General features: G+C 37.8%; 1 protein-coding gene across 2 annotated transcripts in view; it reads left to right on the forward strand.

Moving 5' to 3' along the window:
- The window catches only part of cpne9 (copine family member IX), a 78,630-nt gene that overhangs the window by 22,068 nt on the left and 36,866 nt on the right, over positions 1 to 19,696 (forward strand). Inside the window, exons 1-5 of one of the 2 annotated variants that reach the window (XM_067445752.1) lie at positions 3,764 to 3,798; positions 7,665 to 7,768; positions 7,867 to 7,906; positions 8,310 to 8,358; positions 8,479 to 8,555. In XM_067445752.1, coding sequence (XP_067301853.1) covers positions 7,872 to 7,906; positions 8,310 to 8,358; positions 8,479 to 8,555 — 161 coding nt within the window. In that variant the 5' untranslated portion in view covers positions 3,764 to 3,798; positions 7,665 to 7,768; positions 7,867 to 7,871. Of the gene's footprint in view, positions 1 to 3,751; positions 3,799 to 7,664; positions 7,769 to 7,866; positions 7,907 to 8,309; positions 8,359 to 8,478; positions 8,556 to 19,696 lie in introns of those variants that run through there. The other variant, XM_067445751.1, reaches the window with a different exon arrangement.

Raw genomic sequence — 19,696 nt, forward strand, 5'->3', positions numbered from 1 at the left:
GAGATGACCGCGGCTCCACGCAGTTCGATAGTGCAAGCCTGCGTGAGCTCTCAGTGATATGTGTGTGTAGCGCCCAGCGAACCAACTGTGATGTATGCAAGGAAACGCTCAGCGAACCAACAGCTCTTTGTACACTCAGTCACTGATGTGGACGGTCTCTCGCTGACGCGCCGTATCACCCGCACTGGCAAACTCTCGTTCACAGGAATAATGTTTTTGACTCGTAGTCAGAAAGCTCTTCGTAGAAACAGCAAATGAAACTGTTCGGCTCCGAAGTAGAAAGCGCTGATCTACCATTCCACTTCCTATTTATACCCGCGCTGCGGGGCGGAGCGTGGAATGCGTGATCGCATGCCAAATTTCATTGGCTCGTTGTTAGATGCTCGAAGTAGGATTGGTCTCTAAAGTAAGATCCCATTCGTCGGTTCAGTTCTGACGTACGTCGAACGTGACCGACTGAAAGGGAACTTAACACTCAATTAAGTAAGCTTAATTGCATCAAGTTTTCTTACTTAAACCATTCAAGTCAACATAATTCTATCTGTGAGCTGAGGAAGGGTACTCCCAGAATGCATTGCAGCATGAATAAATTAATCACAGGGCAATCGTAACTCCGTTTGATTATTTTGGGCTTTATTTTACCATTTTATTTGCTGTCTTTTGTCAGTATAACCCCAAAAATGACAGCAAATTAACTTGTAATGGTCTTACTAAGTGTGAATTTTTTTTTTTTTTTACCATTGTTGTATTTTGCATGCTGAATGTTGAAGTCTGTGTGTGACTCATGCATGGTCAATTGTTGGATATTGTCACAAATATAGAGGCATTATATCAACACAATTAGAAGTGTGTCATTAAGAAGTGTTAGCAATAAAATGTTAAAAGATCATTAACTGGTATTACATTTGTGCATATATGTGTAGATGTATTTATTTATATATTATTTATATCCTTTGAAATCAGATAACTGTGATTTCGTGTTGCATTGCTGCATCAATAGGAAGAGATTTATACTAATATAAATTAAGTTCCAAGTGCCCAACCAAAGAGAACACTGATCACCATAATGGTGGGAAATTTTAGGAAATCAACATAAATTTATGAAGTCAGCTTATATGACACTTTCCCCAAAGTATTTAGTTTCAATAACATTCAAGATGACTGGAAAATGAGTGAATGCAACTAAGAAGAACGACGTCAGAAGTGGAATGAAATGAGTGAAAAGTCTATTAAGAATTGCCCCGCCTCAACCTTTTGCCCGTCCATGTGTTTTTTTCCTTTGGCAAAATGGTACTCAAACCAGTCAAGTAATGTTTACTTGGGTTTTCTAAGTAACAAAGGCATAGCATGCAAATAGTTCAGATTACTAAATTGTTTTAAGTAAGTTCAAATTATTGGACATTAAGTAAAGTTTACTAAAAAGTCTTAGTAACAACAGCTGTTGGATTTAACAGTGTGAACATGCATTTAGTACAACACACTCAACATTCTTAAGTACTATGTACTAAACTTGCTTAGTTTAGCTATTGCATCCACCTAAAAGTTCACAATACTCCGTATATTCAAGTTAAATCAACACATTTTCCAAAATCAGTTAATTTTACAAGTTTTTCTTTAGTAGATTCAACAATTACTTTTTACAGTTTTTCATAAGTAGGGAAGTATTACATTTTAGACACTGCATATACTGTATATCAGTGTACTGTGTATTTAAAATCCCTTCCTTGACTGATTGTTAAATTGAAGTTTACACAAAATTTGATTTAATTTGAAAAATAATTGTTTTTATGTGAATAATTTGATGTATTATTATAATACCTCTGCAAATATTATAACTGAAATATGAGGTCATATGACAACAATCTAATGTATTATGGTTTCATTATTTCGATATAATATGTTCAGACTATTTTTAGAAAATAATTGACAGAGCCTATTGTTTGCTGCCTAGTATTTAGGAAGCTAATTTATTTAAAATTCAGCATGCAATTTTTGATATAGCATTTAAAATTCAGCATTGCATATTCATAAGACCTTCTTGATTGACTAATGAGCATAGAATAATTCTGACTGAGTTGTATTGACTATTCTTAAGGGTAATAAAATGGTCGCCCTGCATGATAATATAAAGTGGACATATTTTATTGCATTATTCAGAGTTATTTTAGGGTCAGCCACTGAGCAGAAACACAAAGCATTTTCTCTTCCCAACTGATGTCAGTAGTGTAGCTATGAATGCTATTCACATGAATTATTTTGCTGTTGCCTTGAAAAAAAGTGTGAAGGTTTCGGATGAGTTATTCATGGCTATTTGGTATGTGAAGCCATTTCTGAAAGTGTTGTACCCCTAGGACATATCTTTTTTCCCCACTGCTTTTCCAGATGTATCAAAGGGACTACTTTGGAAGGAAAGTTGAAAAATGAGGGGAAAAAAACTCTGATTTCAACTTGCCTTTTTAAACCTGCCTTAGAGAAGCCTAAATTATAACATTTATTAATCCTTCACCCTAATGCTCACAGCAATCAAACGCTTGACTGACATCAGAGTTGCCATAATTTGCACTGAGATTTATTCTAAATCAGTTCCTCGGTTGATCCGGCAAAGGTCGTACCTGAATAGGTGTCTCTATTCTTCCTGAAATGCTTTTTGTGCTCTGATTATTGTTTCATGTAATTCATGTGAAATCATTAAACATTAGCTGCCTCAGTGTAGTTACTGCAGATTTTTTGAGGAGTTGAAAATAATGAATGTGGTCAGTCTAATCTTGTTCAGTGCAACAGAGAAATGCATTCATAATGCTTTGTTTCCAGTAACATTTGCATCATGAAAAACAAGACTGATTAAATTCCAGGGACGTTCTCTGGATTTTTTATTTTATTTGGGTGGAATGATAACTGACATAATTAACAGGATACTTATTTGCATTATTCGACCCAATTTAGTTGTGCAAAATACATAAACATTAATTTTATGTTTTAGAATTAGACATATCTATGTTCAGAAGTTATATGAATCTGGTTATAGTGTGTGTGTGTGTGTGTGTGTGTGTGTGTGTGTGTGTGTGTGTGTGTGTGTGTGTGTGTGTGTGTGTGTGTGTGTGTGTGTGTGTGTGTGTGTGTGTGTGTGTGTGTGTGTGTGTGTGTGTGTGTGTGTGTTCGTGTGTTCGTGTGGTCCATCCATCCATCCATCCATCCATCCATCCATCCATCCATCCATCCATCCATCCATCCATCCATCCATCCATCCATCCATCCATCCATCCATCCATCCATCTATCCAATTGATAAACAAACAAGTAAATTATTCAGACAAAAATATTACAGTTTCTCTGAGAATGAGGTCTGTCAATAGATTATAGAGCAAGGGAAAAGTCTAGAGCTTGGTGGACTTAATGGGTACCTCTTCAAGACATTTCTGACATCTACTCCAATCTACCACCCATAGAGCTGCAGTCCGTTTTTTGGTCAGAGCATTTCCTGTTTGGACTCCTCTTGAATGATTCAGTGAAGTTATTGATGAATTAGATTATCACACCTGCTGCTCCACTTCGGACTGATACTCCAAACTGGTCACATCCCATGAAGTAGGCACTTCTCCAAGCCATTTTCTAATTAGATGGTATGATGAAGCTCTCAGTGAAGCAACTCCCTTAGCTTCATTTAAGGAAACAGACTGTGCACAGTTTGCAAGTGTTTTTATCTATTGATTCTTTCTGTGATTGACCATTATTTTCCCATTTTCTCTTCACAGTGGTTGTGTTGTATGTTCAAGGAATTGGCACTAAAGAGTGGAGAGAGGTTAGTATGCTTTGATTGTACATAGGAACTGAACATTGTGCTCAGCATGTTGTGTTTTAGCCTTTTGAAAAACTGTGTTATCTGTTAATGTGGTCCATTAGCCACAGCTGTAAGAGCTACAATCAGGACACAATTTGCAGTTATATTGATGTGATCTATTGTTGTACTTTTGTATCCACTATGGCCCTTTTTTCAATTCTGTTTATTATCAGATCGTTGTGTCTATCAGTCGATATTCTCCTCCATCCTCCTCTTACTGCGCTTGAGTGGACATTCTGTTTTTCTTTTCTTTTATGATGTGCATTCTATTATTTGCCTTCCAGATAAATCTCATGAGAGTATAAATATACTTAAGCCCCGATTCCACTGAAATTACCCGTAACAATTGGTCCCAGGAACTTTTATCCCAAGAACTCTTTTTCCGTCATATCTATTGCTGTTTTGCGTTTCCATCGCGGTCTAAAGTGCCGTGAAGATTAGTCCGGTGACGTAGGACTGCACGCGGCTTTCCGGTTCCCGCTGGATTTCGTCCTCTGCATATAAGCTTAATAAAGCCTGAACCTCATCATCGTTCCATCTGTCGTTTTTTTTTTTTTACTTTATTGTTGATTCGCATAACAAACGGCTCTCACTGCACACACCGCAACACTTGTAGGTTGAAATAAAATGGTGTGTGAACTGAACCAATCACCATGTTCCCACCCCCGAAAGTTCCTGAACTTTGAAAAAGTACTATCTTGCGAGCAGGGCAGTTTTCAGGGGGAAATATCTACCTGGAACTTCATTTAGACCCTGGTTTAGACCTCTATCAAGGTTTCCTTTTCCAAGTGGTTTTTTTATTACATCTCAGTGATCCTTTGGAAGAATGTCTAATTTTTTCAAGATAAATGTATTACAATACATCATGTATCCAATCCTCATGTGATGGGGAGGAGGCATGTTTCTATTTAAAGAGGATGGCACACCTAGCCAACAAAGTGATAAAGGCAAGACGAACTGGGCTGTAGATGTTGCAACGGAAGCTGGGAAAGTTCGTTAGAGGCAATGTTAATAGTAAGGGCCAGCAAGCGTGTTCTAAAGATGTCAGACCCAAGCTGATAGTTTGCTGTCGCAGGCATTGCTTCTGTTAGTAAATAGTTTAGCTAGTTTAACATTAGTGAAGTGAGCTCTGTGAAGCACTTTACATTGTATTAGGACGTGTCTAGCACAGATAGACAAAGAATGAATTCAACTAAGAATGTTCTTTCACTGGTCCCCAGATATGATGATGCCCAAATCCTGCTCTCAGGTTCGCTTAAGAGGTTTAGGAAGAATGGGTTTAGGGATATTATTTTACCATAAATGTGGATATCAGCCATCTTTGACCAGGGGGGTTGGCGGGGTGTCCGATTAGGGAAATGGGGAAATAACTTTAGAATAAAGTGTTGAAGAAAAAAGAAAAAAAGATGGCTGTTAGGGAAAATGAAATTAGCTGATAAAGAAGAGAAAGGGAAGAAGATTTATTTTTTCATACAAGTCATTCAGAGTAGACCCTTAGTAGCCAAAATATCAAAGACATGATCTGAAAGGGATGGAGGAAATAAATGATTTTTTGAAACTGTCATATGAATAGAGGCTGTGTGTAAACCAAACTGCTTCCTGAATTGAAGCCAAATCTTAATAGCTACTGGACTGCTTGAAATTTTGTGTAGTTCAAGAGGAAACTGAGAACAATTATTAGAAAGTAAGGAACAAGAGGAATATAACTCTTTGTGTAACCAGGGCGGACTAGAAGCACAACAAGCTTGAAAGCCAACCCAGTAAAGTAATTTATTAATATTACATGCCCAAAAGTAGCATCGAAAGTTTGGAAGTGCTTCAGATTTGGGAAGCTGGAGAACAGATTTTCTAATAAGAGCTGGCTTGTTACTCCACATTCAGGGACTGATCTAAATGAGTAAAACAGGATTTATTAATGCAGAATGGGACATTTTGAAAAAGATAGTAGAATTTTGGCAGGATAACCATTTTAATAAGATTTGCGCAACATATTAAAGATAGGGAAAGGGAACTCCACCTATTGCAAAATCCTATTTACATTTGTCCAAAAGTGGAATTTGTAAAGAAATATGCCCAGATATTTGAACCCATCCAAAATGTAACTTATACTTAGACTGGGTAATCCCAGGCTGATCTGCTGACGATTTGATTTTGCCCTGCAGCTCAGGCTGGAAATCTGTACATTAATTTATTCTGCTTCTGTTACACAATTGCGGGAACCAATCACAGACTGGCTTATCCACCTGGCGCATATTGGCGGGTTTTAAACAATGACTGGCAGAGAAACATGCCCGTTGATCACGCCTCTTGTGGTGGACTATCCAATTGCGTACACAGTCATGTGTAGTCTTGTGCAGTAGAAGATACATAGTAGACTCCCCAGACTAATGTTCAAGCTTGATCTGGTGAAGCCAGACAAACTTATACCCTGAAAAACAGCCAAACTAACTCAGAATAGATAGTATAAGGGGGCAGAGAAGCTATAGAGTTAGAGAAGTACATTAACAAACCATCTGCATAGAGGGAAAGTTTATGGACCTGGCCAATGGCGGACAATGCCTTTTAAATGTATCAGGACTATGAAGCCAGAGAACTATATTGAAGGTTCAATAGTTATATTAAATTACAGGGGTGAAAGTAGAAATATAAATTACAGAAATTGTTATGCCATGCTAAATGGATAGTAGCACAAATTTTGTTCTAAAATAATTATGAAAAATTACAGAAAAATTCCAGGACCGATTTTTAAATGTTTTATTGAATTCTCAGTGTTTTAAAATCACCCTGTTGACAGAATTATAAATGCAACTAATAATTGTATCTCACCACCACCACCTTGCCAGGATAGAAAGAATCACCAGTCTCTGGAAAAATCTTGGATTGAGTGTAGGAAAAAAAATAGTATTTTGCCTTTGGAAACTCATGGAATGCAGCAAGCTCTGGACTTCTCCAGAGATATCTTGCTCTCCAGATGGCATCATAAAATATTCACTGTACTTTTATATAGCTAGCGTGTATCTGGACCAGCGGCTTTCTCCGCATGCATATCAACACTCAAGTGCCCACTCACATTACAAGTACCTCCAAAAGCAAGCATAGCAACTGCATTATAAACAGCCTGCACCCCTAAACAGATAATGCAGCAACCAGGAACTTCTCTAGAAGCAGATAATGGAAAGCGTGGATACTAAGTTGATAGGTGGGATTATGTGTCTGGGGTGTTGAGAACATGATCTTGGGTCTGAATCTGAGTTAGGAATCAATAGTTCATTACTCTGTGCCGTCGGTGAGCTCCACCGAGGACTCCTGCCCAATGGGAATTGCTGTGTGATTGCTTCAGGGATGTGTACGTTGGCAGGAAGCTGTACGAGCTCACACTGAGCTGCTATTCCTGCCCCACATTCATGCAGAGCTCAGGCTGCTGTTGAGTCTGCGGAGAGAAGGGAAGTCTGAGGGCTGATTCTGCTTCTGATCATGAAAATATGATCATAGCAACTGTTATTATGCTTTGGCACATCAGTGATTCCTTCTGTGCAGATTTTACATCCAGATGAGTGAATAATATTAGCTTCATTTATGCTTTTCTGTTTTATTCATCTCAGCTATCATGTTTCATTGGTGGATAGTTTTGTTTATAAATGGTAAAATATATATATTCTCCTTCTCCTTATACATGTTATGGTATATTTTATGTTATATACAAATTGACTATATGTACGTAGTTGGGAATACTTGCAGTATTACAGTGGTTTGATTCTAAATATGTTGTTTCATTATCTTGCCATGAAAGCATTTCATCTAATGATGCGTCTATTATTCTTGCTTAGTTTGGCCGAACAGAAGTGATTGACAACACTCTCAACCCAGACTTTGTGAGGAAGTTTGTCTTGGATTACTTCTTTGAAGAAAAGCAGAACCTTCGGTTTGACGTGTAAGTGTATGAAGGAACTTTTCTGCCTTTAGTTTCGGGAAAAAAATCCCTTAGACAGTTATAATATTGACTTTCAATCTTTTGCTTATTTGACTCAGATACAATGTGGACTCAAGAAGCTCAAACATTTCAAAACACGTAAGCAAACGTTAATGTCTCACATGTCATTTCCTGCGTGCTAATGATAAACAAGAACCACGATGCCATGCCTGCTAGTTTTACTCTGTTGATTTGTCTTTCCTGCTACAATGGATATGGATAACAGAAGGTACAAGCTATAAATGAGTGTCATTATCCATTGCTTGTTTTCTGTCATGCCAAAAATAGTTACAAGAAGAATGCAATTTGTTTTTCAGTTCTCATTCTTTGAACAAAAAAAAAGTGTCATGTTCAAAGCCCAGACCCTCTGTGTCCTTTAAAACTGCATGAAACAGTCTGTCGTAGTTCTCAAAGTCTCGTCTTTGTTTTTTCTTTGTTGTTTTTTTGGTTCGCTTTTATGTATGCATTTCCATGTCATTGATTCACCCCTTCCATTGCTTAGAGTTTCATCAGCCAGGCCTCACCTGTCTTTATACTCAGTGACATACAAGGTGAGTCCTCATACCATCTTTCTGAGATTTTCCAGACAGGACTGTCTCTGCTGATTTGTGTCTGTTGAAGCAGGGAACCCTCAGAACTGTGATTTACCTTCATTGTTTTGTCTCTCACAGTCCTTCCTCGGCCAGACTTTCTGCACTCTAGGAGAGATTATTGGGTCCTCTGGGTCAAGACTCGAGCGGGTGCTTTCGTAAGTCTTTATTATTTTTCACCCTTGATACGACGTTGAAGAAGAAACAGTACCATGGAAACAGTTCTTTAAAAATTCTCCAAATCCTATGGGGTCTCTATTCAGGCCACAGATTTAACCACATGGAAGACATAAGTTCATCTAGCCCACATGGTCCAGCTGAGCTCATTTATATAGCAAGTGCTCTCACCACGGTTATAAGAGAAAAAGCTTGATAAATTAGTCTTTTTCGAGCAGCTCGCGAATCAAAATCCTTTTACAGTCTCCAGCTCTTTGACGCTGCTTCAAAAATCAATGCTTTTAACCGCGGTCGAGGTGCTTGTTTGGCGTCTCTCAGTAGCAAATCTTCTATCAATCCAGAGCAGTTCTCCATACGAATAGATCCCAAAGCCTTGGCAGGGGGTTAGAAAGGAAAACTAATTAAGCTTCAACTTGAGTAATGATGGCACTCTGGATCTAGTGACTGGCATTTTAACACTAAGGAGGCTTCCATTGGCCAGCATATCTAGGTCACATCAATGATCTATTTCGGTAGCACAAAATAGGATGTCTGGATGATGCCTTCAAAGGGATTTGCGATTGCATTTGTCCTTATGGAACCGCATGAAGTTTTGAAATTTTACAGAATCATATGTGATTTCGTAAATGGCATGTAATTTTCACAAAATCCTCAAATGGAGTTTCCATGAGATGACAACATTAGAGTTATTTAAGCATTATTTATATGTATGTATGTATGTATGTATGTATGTATGTATGTATGTATGCATGTATGCATGTATGCATGTATGCATGTATGTATGTATGTATGTATGTATGTATGTATGTATGTATGTATGTATGTATGTATGTATGCATGCATGCATGCATGCATGCATGCATGCATGCATGCATGCATGCATGTATGTATGTATGTATGTATGTATGTATGTATGTATGTATGTATGTATGTATGTATGTATGTATGTATGTATGCATGCATGCATGCATGCATGCATGCATGCATGCATGTATGTATGTATGTATGTATGTATGTATGTATGTATGTATGTATGTATGTATGTATGTATGCATGTATGTATGTATGTATATATGTATGTATATATATTCATATAGTTTATTTTACCTTTTTTCCTAATAATAGTCATATTCACTGTAAACTGTAAAATTTTACTTTGGATTTTATTTTGGATGTTCAGTTTTTATTTGAATTTTAGCTCAGTTTTTTATTTTGATTCTTTCAGTAATTTTAGTACCAAAACATATTTTGTTCAGTTATTTAACAAGGGAACGTTATTAATTTTAAAACTTAAGGTTTTTCATCTAACATTTGTATTTTACTTTATTATATTTTTCTATTAATTAGCTTTATTTCAATCACTGGGAAAAAAAACTTAATTTTTGTTAACAACAACACTGAATGACATATGAAGCAAAAACACACGATTAATGCTTTCACATGTGAAATTCATGTGCTTTTGTGAGTCACTTTAACAAGCAAAATAACAAAATATTGAAGATAAAGCTAGACTGTCTGACCAAACCTCTGAATGACATAAAAATAGTTGGTAAGTCCTGTCTAACAGCTGATTTTCTTCCGCAAAGAACACAGCGGTCGCTGTGCATGCGCTCTGTATCACAGCATGGTAGACAGTGAGCTTTTTGCAAATTCGTCTGATGGTGACACGGCATGGGGCAAAAAACACTAAATGGCCCATCTCCTTTTGGCCTTTGTGTCACGCTTTCTGGTGTGCTGTGCAAGCGGCGAGCAGGGGATTAGGAAAAAGGTTGGCGGCAATAGGCATATTTTAGTAGGTCAGCCCGTCTCTCTAAAGAGCTAGTGGGCAGATACTGTAACACACTGGGGTGGAAGTGTGGAGGAAGAGGTACTACTCTATTACCTGCTGGTTTCTATGGCAACCCACCAAGACTAGTGGCTTTTCAATTACATAGCACTGCATTTGGGCAAATACATCTAATTCCCTCTGTTTTCACAAGATAAGGCAGGGAGTCCTAAGGACAAGAGATGCCACAGGATGTTCATAGATGGGGATTTGAGGTTCCACGGCACATTTGGGGCCCTTCGGGCTTGATTTTTCTCTTGCCTTATTTCCACATGTGAGCGTGGTGGATTTGTGGAGAAAATGTGCGTGGATAGAAGAGAGCCATATACTGTCAGGCTGAGCAAAATATTTATAGACAACCTGGTTTCGATCCAGGAATGTTTGAGATGAGAGAATGTAAAATGTTGTACAATAACAGGACTGGGTGTCAATATCACGGCTCAGGGCTTTAGATTGTCTCAGAATGCAATCTGTTTGCTATGTATGAGTATTGAAAATATTTCAAATGAGCTCTAAAATATGTCTCGCCACGCAGGTAGGAAGAATTACTCCATCAGAAGGTGGGTAATTTGTCATTGGTCACTGCTGAAAAACAAATTACCTAATGTTACGCCCATGTGTTTTTATACACACTCGATCAATCTATTTCAAACATAATTCGCAATTTAACTCTCTACCCCTCGCCACACGTGCGCACACACAAACTCAGGTTCTAATTAGCTAAAAAAGAAAGCATGACATTTTCCGTGAAAATACCCTTAGTGTTGGAGACATTCATCATAGTAGCAGCGCTGTCACAGGTTTACACTGAGATGTATGAGGGTGAAGTGTGTCCAGATAATCTGCCAAACACACCACAATCACAAAAAAAGTGTATTGATGATGGCTATCACATCAGTCGCTGAAATGGATTTACACACTCCATTGCACGGAAAACAATTATATTTGCGGTACTCTACAGACACTTTGACACTTTCAAACATCTGTTCTGTAGTGAAAATGCATAATTGTAAATGTCTTGAGTTTTCAAAAATCTAAAGTTGTATCTGCTACCATTAGTTAAAGGGTTACTTCAGCGATTAGCATATGGCTTTGTATCAGTAGAAACCCTGGAGTAAATTCAAATGATTTGCTTTCCCCCTCATATCCCCCTGAGACGAGATTTCTGCATTTTATTTCTGGAAAAATTCCTCCTATGATGCAAATTGACGATATTTGCATCATACGAGGAATGTTTGGCCAAAGGCTAAAGACTACAGCCAGCAGAGGGGCCATTTCCACATGTTTTGAACCCGCGCATGGGGGATGGAGATTACACTCAGAGCTCAGTTGGCAGCTACAGGCACTCATTTAAACAGAGCTATGGTGAGCAATGTAAGTCTTTTAACTTCTCAAATTAATTTCTGTGAAAGTTAAGCTTGCAAAGGCATGAACTAAAACGCGCCACACTGAACTCGCGTTGTATATGTATGCCGCGAGTGTGTTCGCGATTACCTCAGCTCTCATAACGAGAGCTCATCAGCTCATTTATCTGACTCCTGCAGTTAGTGCTCAGTGCTGTGATACTCGCGCAGTGATACTCGCGCAGTGAGTCACTCATTATATTGAACAGACACGTTCAGTTTTTAATTGTAGTGTCTTCTCCAACTCAGTCACAGTAATCCAGTAGGTGGCTTTGGGAATGGCCTCACAGGGCAGCAAAGCATTCTGGGAATTGTAGTTTTTCACCCCAAGTGACAAAAATACATTTTCTGTCTTTTGTCAGTCTAGAAGGCACCAAATTCAAAAATAATTTCACATTTCTACTACATTGATGACCCAGTTTAAATACAAAAGTTCAGTAACAATATATTGCTCATAGTTAGTAATGCGTTAACTTAATGACCTTATTGTAAACATAAATAGTGCACTTAAAAATGGCAAATCTTTCATGAATTCACCCTCATGTTACTTGTATGACTTCATTTCTTTAGTGCAACACATAATCGATATTCTGAAGAACCTTGATATCCTAAGAATGGTCCCTACAATTTGTGCACTATTGTATATTCAAAGCCATACAAAGTCGTTATTCCTGCAAAATATTCCTCTGCCATAGAACATCTCATCTGCATATTCAAACTTGGTCCAATTTCATCCTATTTTTGATGGCTTAAAGATATAGTTCATCCACATTATACAATATATATCCAGTTTTGATGCTCACATGCCCACTGTTAGCGCTTTCTGCAATGAATGGGAATCAACATTGGCACCCTGACTGGTCTGCGACTATACAGCCCCATACGCAACAAACTGTGATGCACTGTGTATTCTGACACCTTTCTATCAGAACCAGGATTAACTTCTTGAGGAGTTTGAGCTAGGAGCTCGTCTGTTTGATTGGACCACACGGGCCAGCCTTCCCAAGTGCATCAATGAGCCTTGGCCGCTCAGGAGTCATGACCCTGTCTCCGGTTCACCACTGTTCCTTCCTTGGAATCCTTTTGACACATACTGACCACTGCAGACCGGGAACATCCACAACAGCTGCAGTTTTGGAGATGATCTGAGCCAGCCATCTAGCCATCACAATTTTGTCAAACTCGTTCAAATATTTACGCTTGTCAGTTTTTCCTGCTTCTAACACATCAACTTTGAGGACAAAATGTTCACTTGATGCCTAATATATCCCAACCAATAACAGGTGCCGGGATGAAGAGATAATCAGTGTAATTCACTTCACCTGGTCATAATGTTATGCCTGATTGGTGTATATGTACTGTCCAAAATCTTTTCAGCAGAAGAAACAAATGCATAAAAGTTTGGAACGACATGGGGGTGGATAAATGATGGCAGAATTCGCGTTTCTGCTTGAAATACTCATATAAGTTCTAAAGTCCAAAATCACATGAATATCTTTGTATTCTGGTGATGCTATTTTAGTGGGTGAGTTTAAGCGTATCTCAAGATCTTTTTATCTGTGGACACAGCTGTTGCATTTGACCTTCAAATGAGTCTCTGGCTTATTAGGAGGGCTCAGTCAGGGAACCATGGGCTTAGAACTTAAGCACAGTTCCTGACTCCTGCGCCAGATGTGTGTGTGCTGAATCCATAAGCCAGAGACCTGTAAACACAGTGTGGCCTTTAAAACTCATTATGCATAATCAAGTTAACGGTCACATGATCACTGTCCTGATCTGGATCAGGCACTTCAGATACAGTATATATTTGCATTTCTCTACAATTCTACCTCTCTGACAGACATTTATCTGCTGCTTAATTGCTCTGATATGCACTTCTACAATCTGTGTTTTGAGTGCTGTTTGGAGCAGGGCATTTTTGACAGCTATTAACCTACCCTGACCGAACACTATCTCTCCTACAGTGAGATCAGTTAATGCATGCTAACCATCATTGCCTAATTGGCCGGCTTAGTCATTCTCTACAGTCTGTTCCCACGGCTGAACCTGCAGCGTACTTCAGCAACACAACGTGCTGGTCTCTCAAACTGTATTTTTAGAAGCTTGAGCATTTTAAAATTCATGCAATTCACCGTTATGAGGGCCCCATTATATTGATGATACCATTTTATGTACATGAACAACAAAGCTTAGCTGCATGATTCTGTCACATTTGCATGCCCGTAGAAGAGTTGTATGACAAATTAAAGCAATAAGCCACGAGAAGCTTTGCATTGTACTAGTTTTATCACAGCTAAAGGGCCAATTTTATGCAGTACGCAAAGCGACAACGACAATATAAAATACACTGATGTTCAGTAAATAATTAATGGTAAATGTTCTATGAACAGGCCAATAATTGTAAGTATTATAAGTTGTGCTGTACTGTTTGTGCCATTAATGAGAGTTTAGATTGTGAAGCTTGTTATGAGAGGTGTTCTGTTACTTTTATAAGTCACTTATTTTTATCTGTTGAATGATAGAATAAAGAAAAATCCAATAGAGTTGCATCTATCTAGAGACCAGAATATCATAATCTTGCTCTGTTGACTTGGACCACATAGCAACACCCTTGCAACCATTTAGCAACAACCCAGCAAACTATTTTGCATTTAATTTCTAGGCTAAAAGGCAAAATTTGGGCTCTCAGTGAAAAATGTAGTACGTCTAATCATAGCCCAAGAATAGTCTAGTTATCTAGAACATGAACATGTCAAAGAAATTAAAACCAAACACCTTGTAATAACTGTTGACTGACTTTGTTTAAATTATGGAATATCATACATCTTGAAAGGTTTTTTTTTTTTTTTATATAGCAGCGAACTGTTGTGGTGGCGAGTTTTAAATGGCTTAAGCACAGTCAAATTTTATGTAGAAAATGTACAAATCTAGTTAAATGTATGAAAGGGCCCCTATTATGCTGTTTCAGATATTAACTTTCATGTTGTGTTTAATATAGTTTTTGTGAATGCATTTATAAAAGAATGTAAAAGTTTGGCGAAGTTGCAAAGATCAAAGTTCACGATAATGGAGTCTCCCAAAAGAGAGAACCAATTCTGAACTGCCTGCAACAAGTCTTCAGTAATTCCAGCCCTTCTTCCTACCCAAACCTACATAGGTTTGTAACACATTTGCATAATTCCCGCCTATGGTCTTTATTGGCTGCCAGGGAACAACCTCTATCCCCCTCCCCCCCTCCCCCCAAACACATGTAGCTGAGGCTTAAAAGAGTTTAGTTCGTGTTGTTGACATGTTTAGAAGATGTGGTTTTCTGCACTGTGAAAGCAAATACACTTTGCTTGCACATCCAAAGGATGAAGAGTCAGGCTCAAAATGGTTGGGTAAAACCATATCACTGTGTTCACATGTGTGTATCACAAATTACAAGTGCTGAGGAAGCATTTAGAGCTAAAATTTAGAAACGGTTATGACCAATCAGAGGTGACCAATCACAACAGACCGGGTCATCTGACCAATCAGAGCAGAGTAGACCAATCACAACAGACTCGGCCATCTGACCAATCAGAGCAGAGTAGACCAATCACAACAGACTCGGCCATCTGACCAATCAGAGCAGAGCAGGCTTTAGGAAAGGAGATCCTTGATCAAACCATTTTCGACACAAGAAAAGAGGTGATGCTGCAAATGTATATAATGAGAAAATGTAAGTGTTTTTGAACTTGTATGCTTGTAAACCTATTGTAGGACACCTCCGAAATAAAATTAGGAACATTTAATATAATTAATATAATAATAATAAATAAATAATATAATGATACATATATAATTTATAACAATATTAATAATTATATTAATAATATGTTTTGTTATGTAAATATTCACCACAAGTAATAAAGTTCTGTAGACAATTTATAGTTGCCAAACAATGTCAGTTGGTGTTTTGATGTGAAATGTGAATACAGTCGATATGTACAGTTTCACTTTTTTTGGCTATTACTAACAAATTCAAACTGGAAATTGTGCTTTTGAAGGTGCATTCATGACATACAGCAGTGTTGGACGTCTGTGTCCTGTGAGAGGGACTGAGCGCCTCGGCTCTAATGGCGCCCCGATTTATCCTGGTTGCCGAGGACTCTGATTAAACATGCAGGGAAGATGTTTTTGGCACTGACACAGTAAAACGGTGGGGGGGTGGGGGGGGGTTGAAGCTCTCCGATAAAATCTTGAGATGCTTTTGTTCTGTCTGTCAGATATGCTGTGTTAGAGAGGTGACAGCCCAGCTGGAAAAGAGTGTATTCTTCACCTGGGACCATGAATAGTTTAATACCACAATGTGGTTGAACGGAAAGCGAGGTGTTTGAGTGCAATAACTCTTAATCCAAAGGACATTTCTTCTTGAAATGTTAAATGTCATTCATTAAATGTTATTAATTTATTCCCTGATTCATTTCCCTCCTGTCAGTCATTTTTATTTATTTATTTTTATCTTTTCCTTTCGGTAGACTCCACTCCAGTATTACTTACAGTAGTGGCACTTCCTGTTCTTTTGTGTTCGGTAGCAGTGATGGAGCCCAGCAGCAGCAGAACTTAGGATTGAAAACCTCCTCGGCTCACCTTTATTAGTTGTTTCCATAGCAGCGAGAAAGTGAATGCAGAGAGTTAGTGACACTGACAGCTGTCTTGAGTTATACATTTGTTGGTACTGAGTAATGAGAGAGTCCACGGTTATGATGAGCCACGTGTGACCTTGAGCATGAGTTGATGCCTGGGGCAAGACGTGAACTCTTCAGACAAGCTGAACCCTCTCCTCCCTGGTCTTTGTTCTTCTACAGCAAAAAATCCACTAGTGGTGTCCTTGGACTCAAAAAAACTCCCCTAAGTAGCTTGTTTTTTCTGTCCGGTATTGTTTATTCTCTACTTTGGATGTTGCATTAGTGATCTTGGGTCATGCTTTATAGCTTTTCCATTTCGAAGTTTCTTTTCTATTTGTTGTGAATACTTTCCTAAAGGTAACACGGTTGATCTTTATAGTGTTTACAATTTTACAGTCCTCTTCCATTTAGTCTCTTAAGAAAGCTCAATTTATTTGATCAAAAATACAGACAAAATTGTTATGAAATACTCTATACTCTAAATACTCTCTACTATGTTTTCTAATGTAATATATTTTAAGATGTCATTTGTTCTTGTCATTACTCCAGTCTTCAGTGCCTTCAGAAACCATTCTAATATGATGATTTGCTGCTCAAGAAAGATTTCTTACTATCAATGTTAATTTTTTTATTTTTTTATTTTTAGAAATCATGATACATTTTGTTTTGTCAAAATCAATTTACAGGTTATTTAAACTGTATGATTAAAATTACAATTTAACCAAATATGGTTTTAACCATGACTTGCACTTGGCTTGCACAGAAACTGACTAGCAAAGAATTGTATCAGCTATTCTGATTTTATAGTTTATAGACATCTTCAATTATACATTAGAATGCTCTAGACATGCTAGAAGTTATCAGGAGCATTTCCTTTTGGAACACTTTGTCAAAAATATTTCATTAATATCTCTAACACGATGTCTTGCAGTGTTTGCCCACTTTCTTGTATCCTTTCCAGTCAGAAGATACTTATTCACCAAATAAAAATGCGCTGTATGAGTGTGCACATCCTGCTCAGGCAAATTCTATGATTTATACAAATGTTTTTATTGATTTTCCTTATGCAACATTTATACATACAACATTAATTCAGATCCATATACATATACCACATCTTAACACATACCCACACAGACGCACCCCAACAACCCAAAAATAAATAAATAAATAAATAAATAAAAAATAAATAAATAAATAAATAAATAAAAATAAAATAAATACAAAGAAATAATAAATTATATAATAATATGCCAACAGGGTGGGAATTATACTATTCCACCCCTAATGAAAATTCAAAATAGGATAAAAAGGGTTGCCAAACCGCATAAAACTTTCCAGAGGAACCTCGGATAGTATATTTAAGGTGTTCAAGTTTGAGATATGACATCACCTCTTTCACCCAGTGTTTATGAGATGGGGGCATTGCCTTTTTCCAACTAAGAAGAATCAGGCGTCTAGCCAATAAAGTGGAGAAGGCGATGAGCTCTATTTGATTAGTGGTTAGATGCATTTCTTCTGGCACTACACCAAAGATGGAAGATCTTGATCTGGTGTATATGCTTTCTTGCATATAAATGAAAATGTTCTGAAAATGTCTGACCAGAATTTTGTTAATCTAGGGCATCCCCAGAACATGTGACTCAGATCTGCTGGTTCACAAATTCTATGATTTGATCATTATTGCAGTGATTATTATGTTTCTATAATGTTATATGTTTGGCAGCAGTTCTTCTAACCTTAATTGATGGATTGTGTACCAATATTGAGTCAGCCACCAATTGTGCAAGTAATTTTCATTATAGGGACACTTCAACTATGAGGGACAGAATGAGAAAAAAAATCCAGAAAATAACATTGTCTGATTTTTAAATATTTTTAAATTATGGTGGAAAATAATTATTTGGTCAACACAAAAAAGCAAGATTTCTATAACAATCTCATCAACAAGAAAGTTACTAGCACACAATGAAAGTTGGCATCAGAGGATCTCGTGATACTCGTGGTGTTCTTTTCTCTTTTTTCACTTTGCACTGTGAAATTTTCAAAACAGTAATATACAGCAATGTATTTTTAAAAACTATTATATAATTGCATTCATTACAGCTTGGCCAACTGGAGATAAGTTAATAAAACACTTCCCACTGCAAGAGTCATTTTCAGCCTCCATGCCACCTCTAGCCTTCTCCATGGCAGATCCGCCTCACTGAATCTTACCTGCATGTCTGGATCTGACATATGTCTCAGGAGGGGGGAGATGAGAAGCGTGGTGGGACGCTTGCCTGTCTTAGATGTCCTTCAGTCTATATTCCTATTTGGCATCCCTGAGCTTTAACTGGATTTCTACCCTGCAGGTGGTCAGCAGGTGAATGTGTGCGTACCATTGTGCGTTTATGCATGAGTGTGTGTGTGTGAATGGATGGAGGGTCAAAGGCTGTACTAAAGTATCAGGCTAACCTGCCACTCAGCTGTTGCGGTGTTATTTGCTCCCCTGGGAATCCCATTTTAGCCAATCAAATGCAAATATGATATAAGACCACAGAATGGGAAGAGACTCTGTGGCCATGGAGACGGATCTTTGGAGCCGGAATCAATCATCTCATTTTATAATTTTATGACAACCCATTTGTGTGTATCATGTCCAATTAGAGTCCCTATTGACCCTATTGAATGATCATTTTGAACGATTCATCAGTGCATGTTATTCTAAAGAAAAAAAATCTTTCCTTAAAGCATAATATAATAACTTGCTCTAACTCTGAAACTCTTTCCGCTCCAATCAAAATCAACAAACCCACTTATTTTTCAGTGCTTGGTTTTCACAAACCAGTCAATTTCATTAAAAATCCGCTTTCACCCAGAAGTACATCAGTCTATGCAAGTGAAATAGTTTGTGAACTTCATTAAGATCAAAATCAATGTGTATATGATGTCTTTCTTTGTGTTTATAATGCTCCGTCAATATTTTTTTTCCCCTCACAGAATCTCTCTCCTTTCCCTCAAACAGTCTTTCAGTCCTCACCTCTCAGCCTTTAATCTTTTTTCTAGCTAACCCTCATCACCTTTTCCCCCTCATTCCCTACACTTTCCCTCTTTTCAGGTGAATCATGTTCTTTTCAGAGGTTCGATGTGGGCTATTCAGCGGCTGAAGTGGCCCACTATTACCGCCAGTGCAATCGAATTGTTCCGGAGAAAGCTCTTAGCAGCAAAAAGCACGCCAGCAACTCGGTGAAAAGCACACA

Source organism: Pseudorasbora parva, chromosome 6 (genome assembly GCF_024679245.1).
Source record: "Pseudorasbora parva isolate DD20220531a chromosome 6, ASM2467924v1, whole genome shotgun sequence".
Classification (NCBI taxonomy): Eukaryota; Metazoa; Chordata; class Actinopteri; order Cypriniformes; family Gobionidae; genus Pseudorasbora; species Pseudorasbora parva.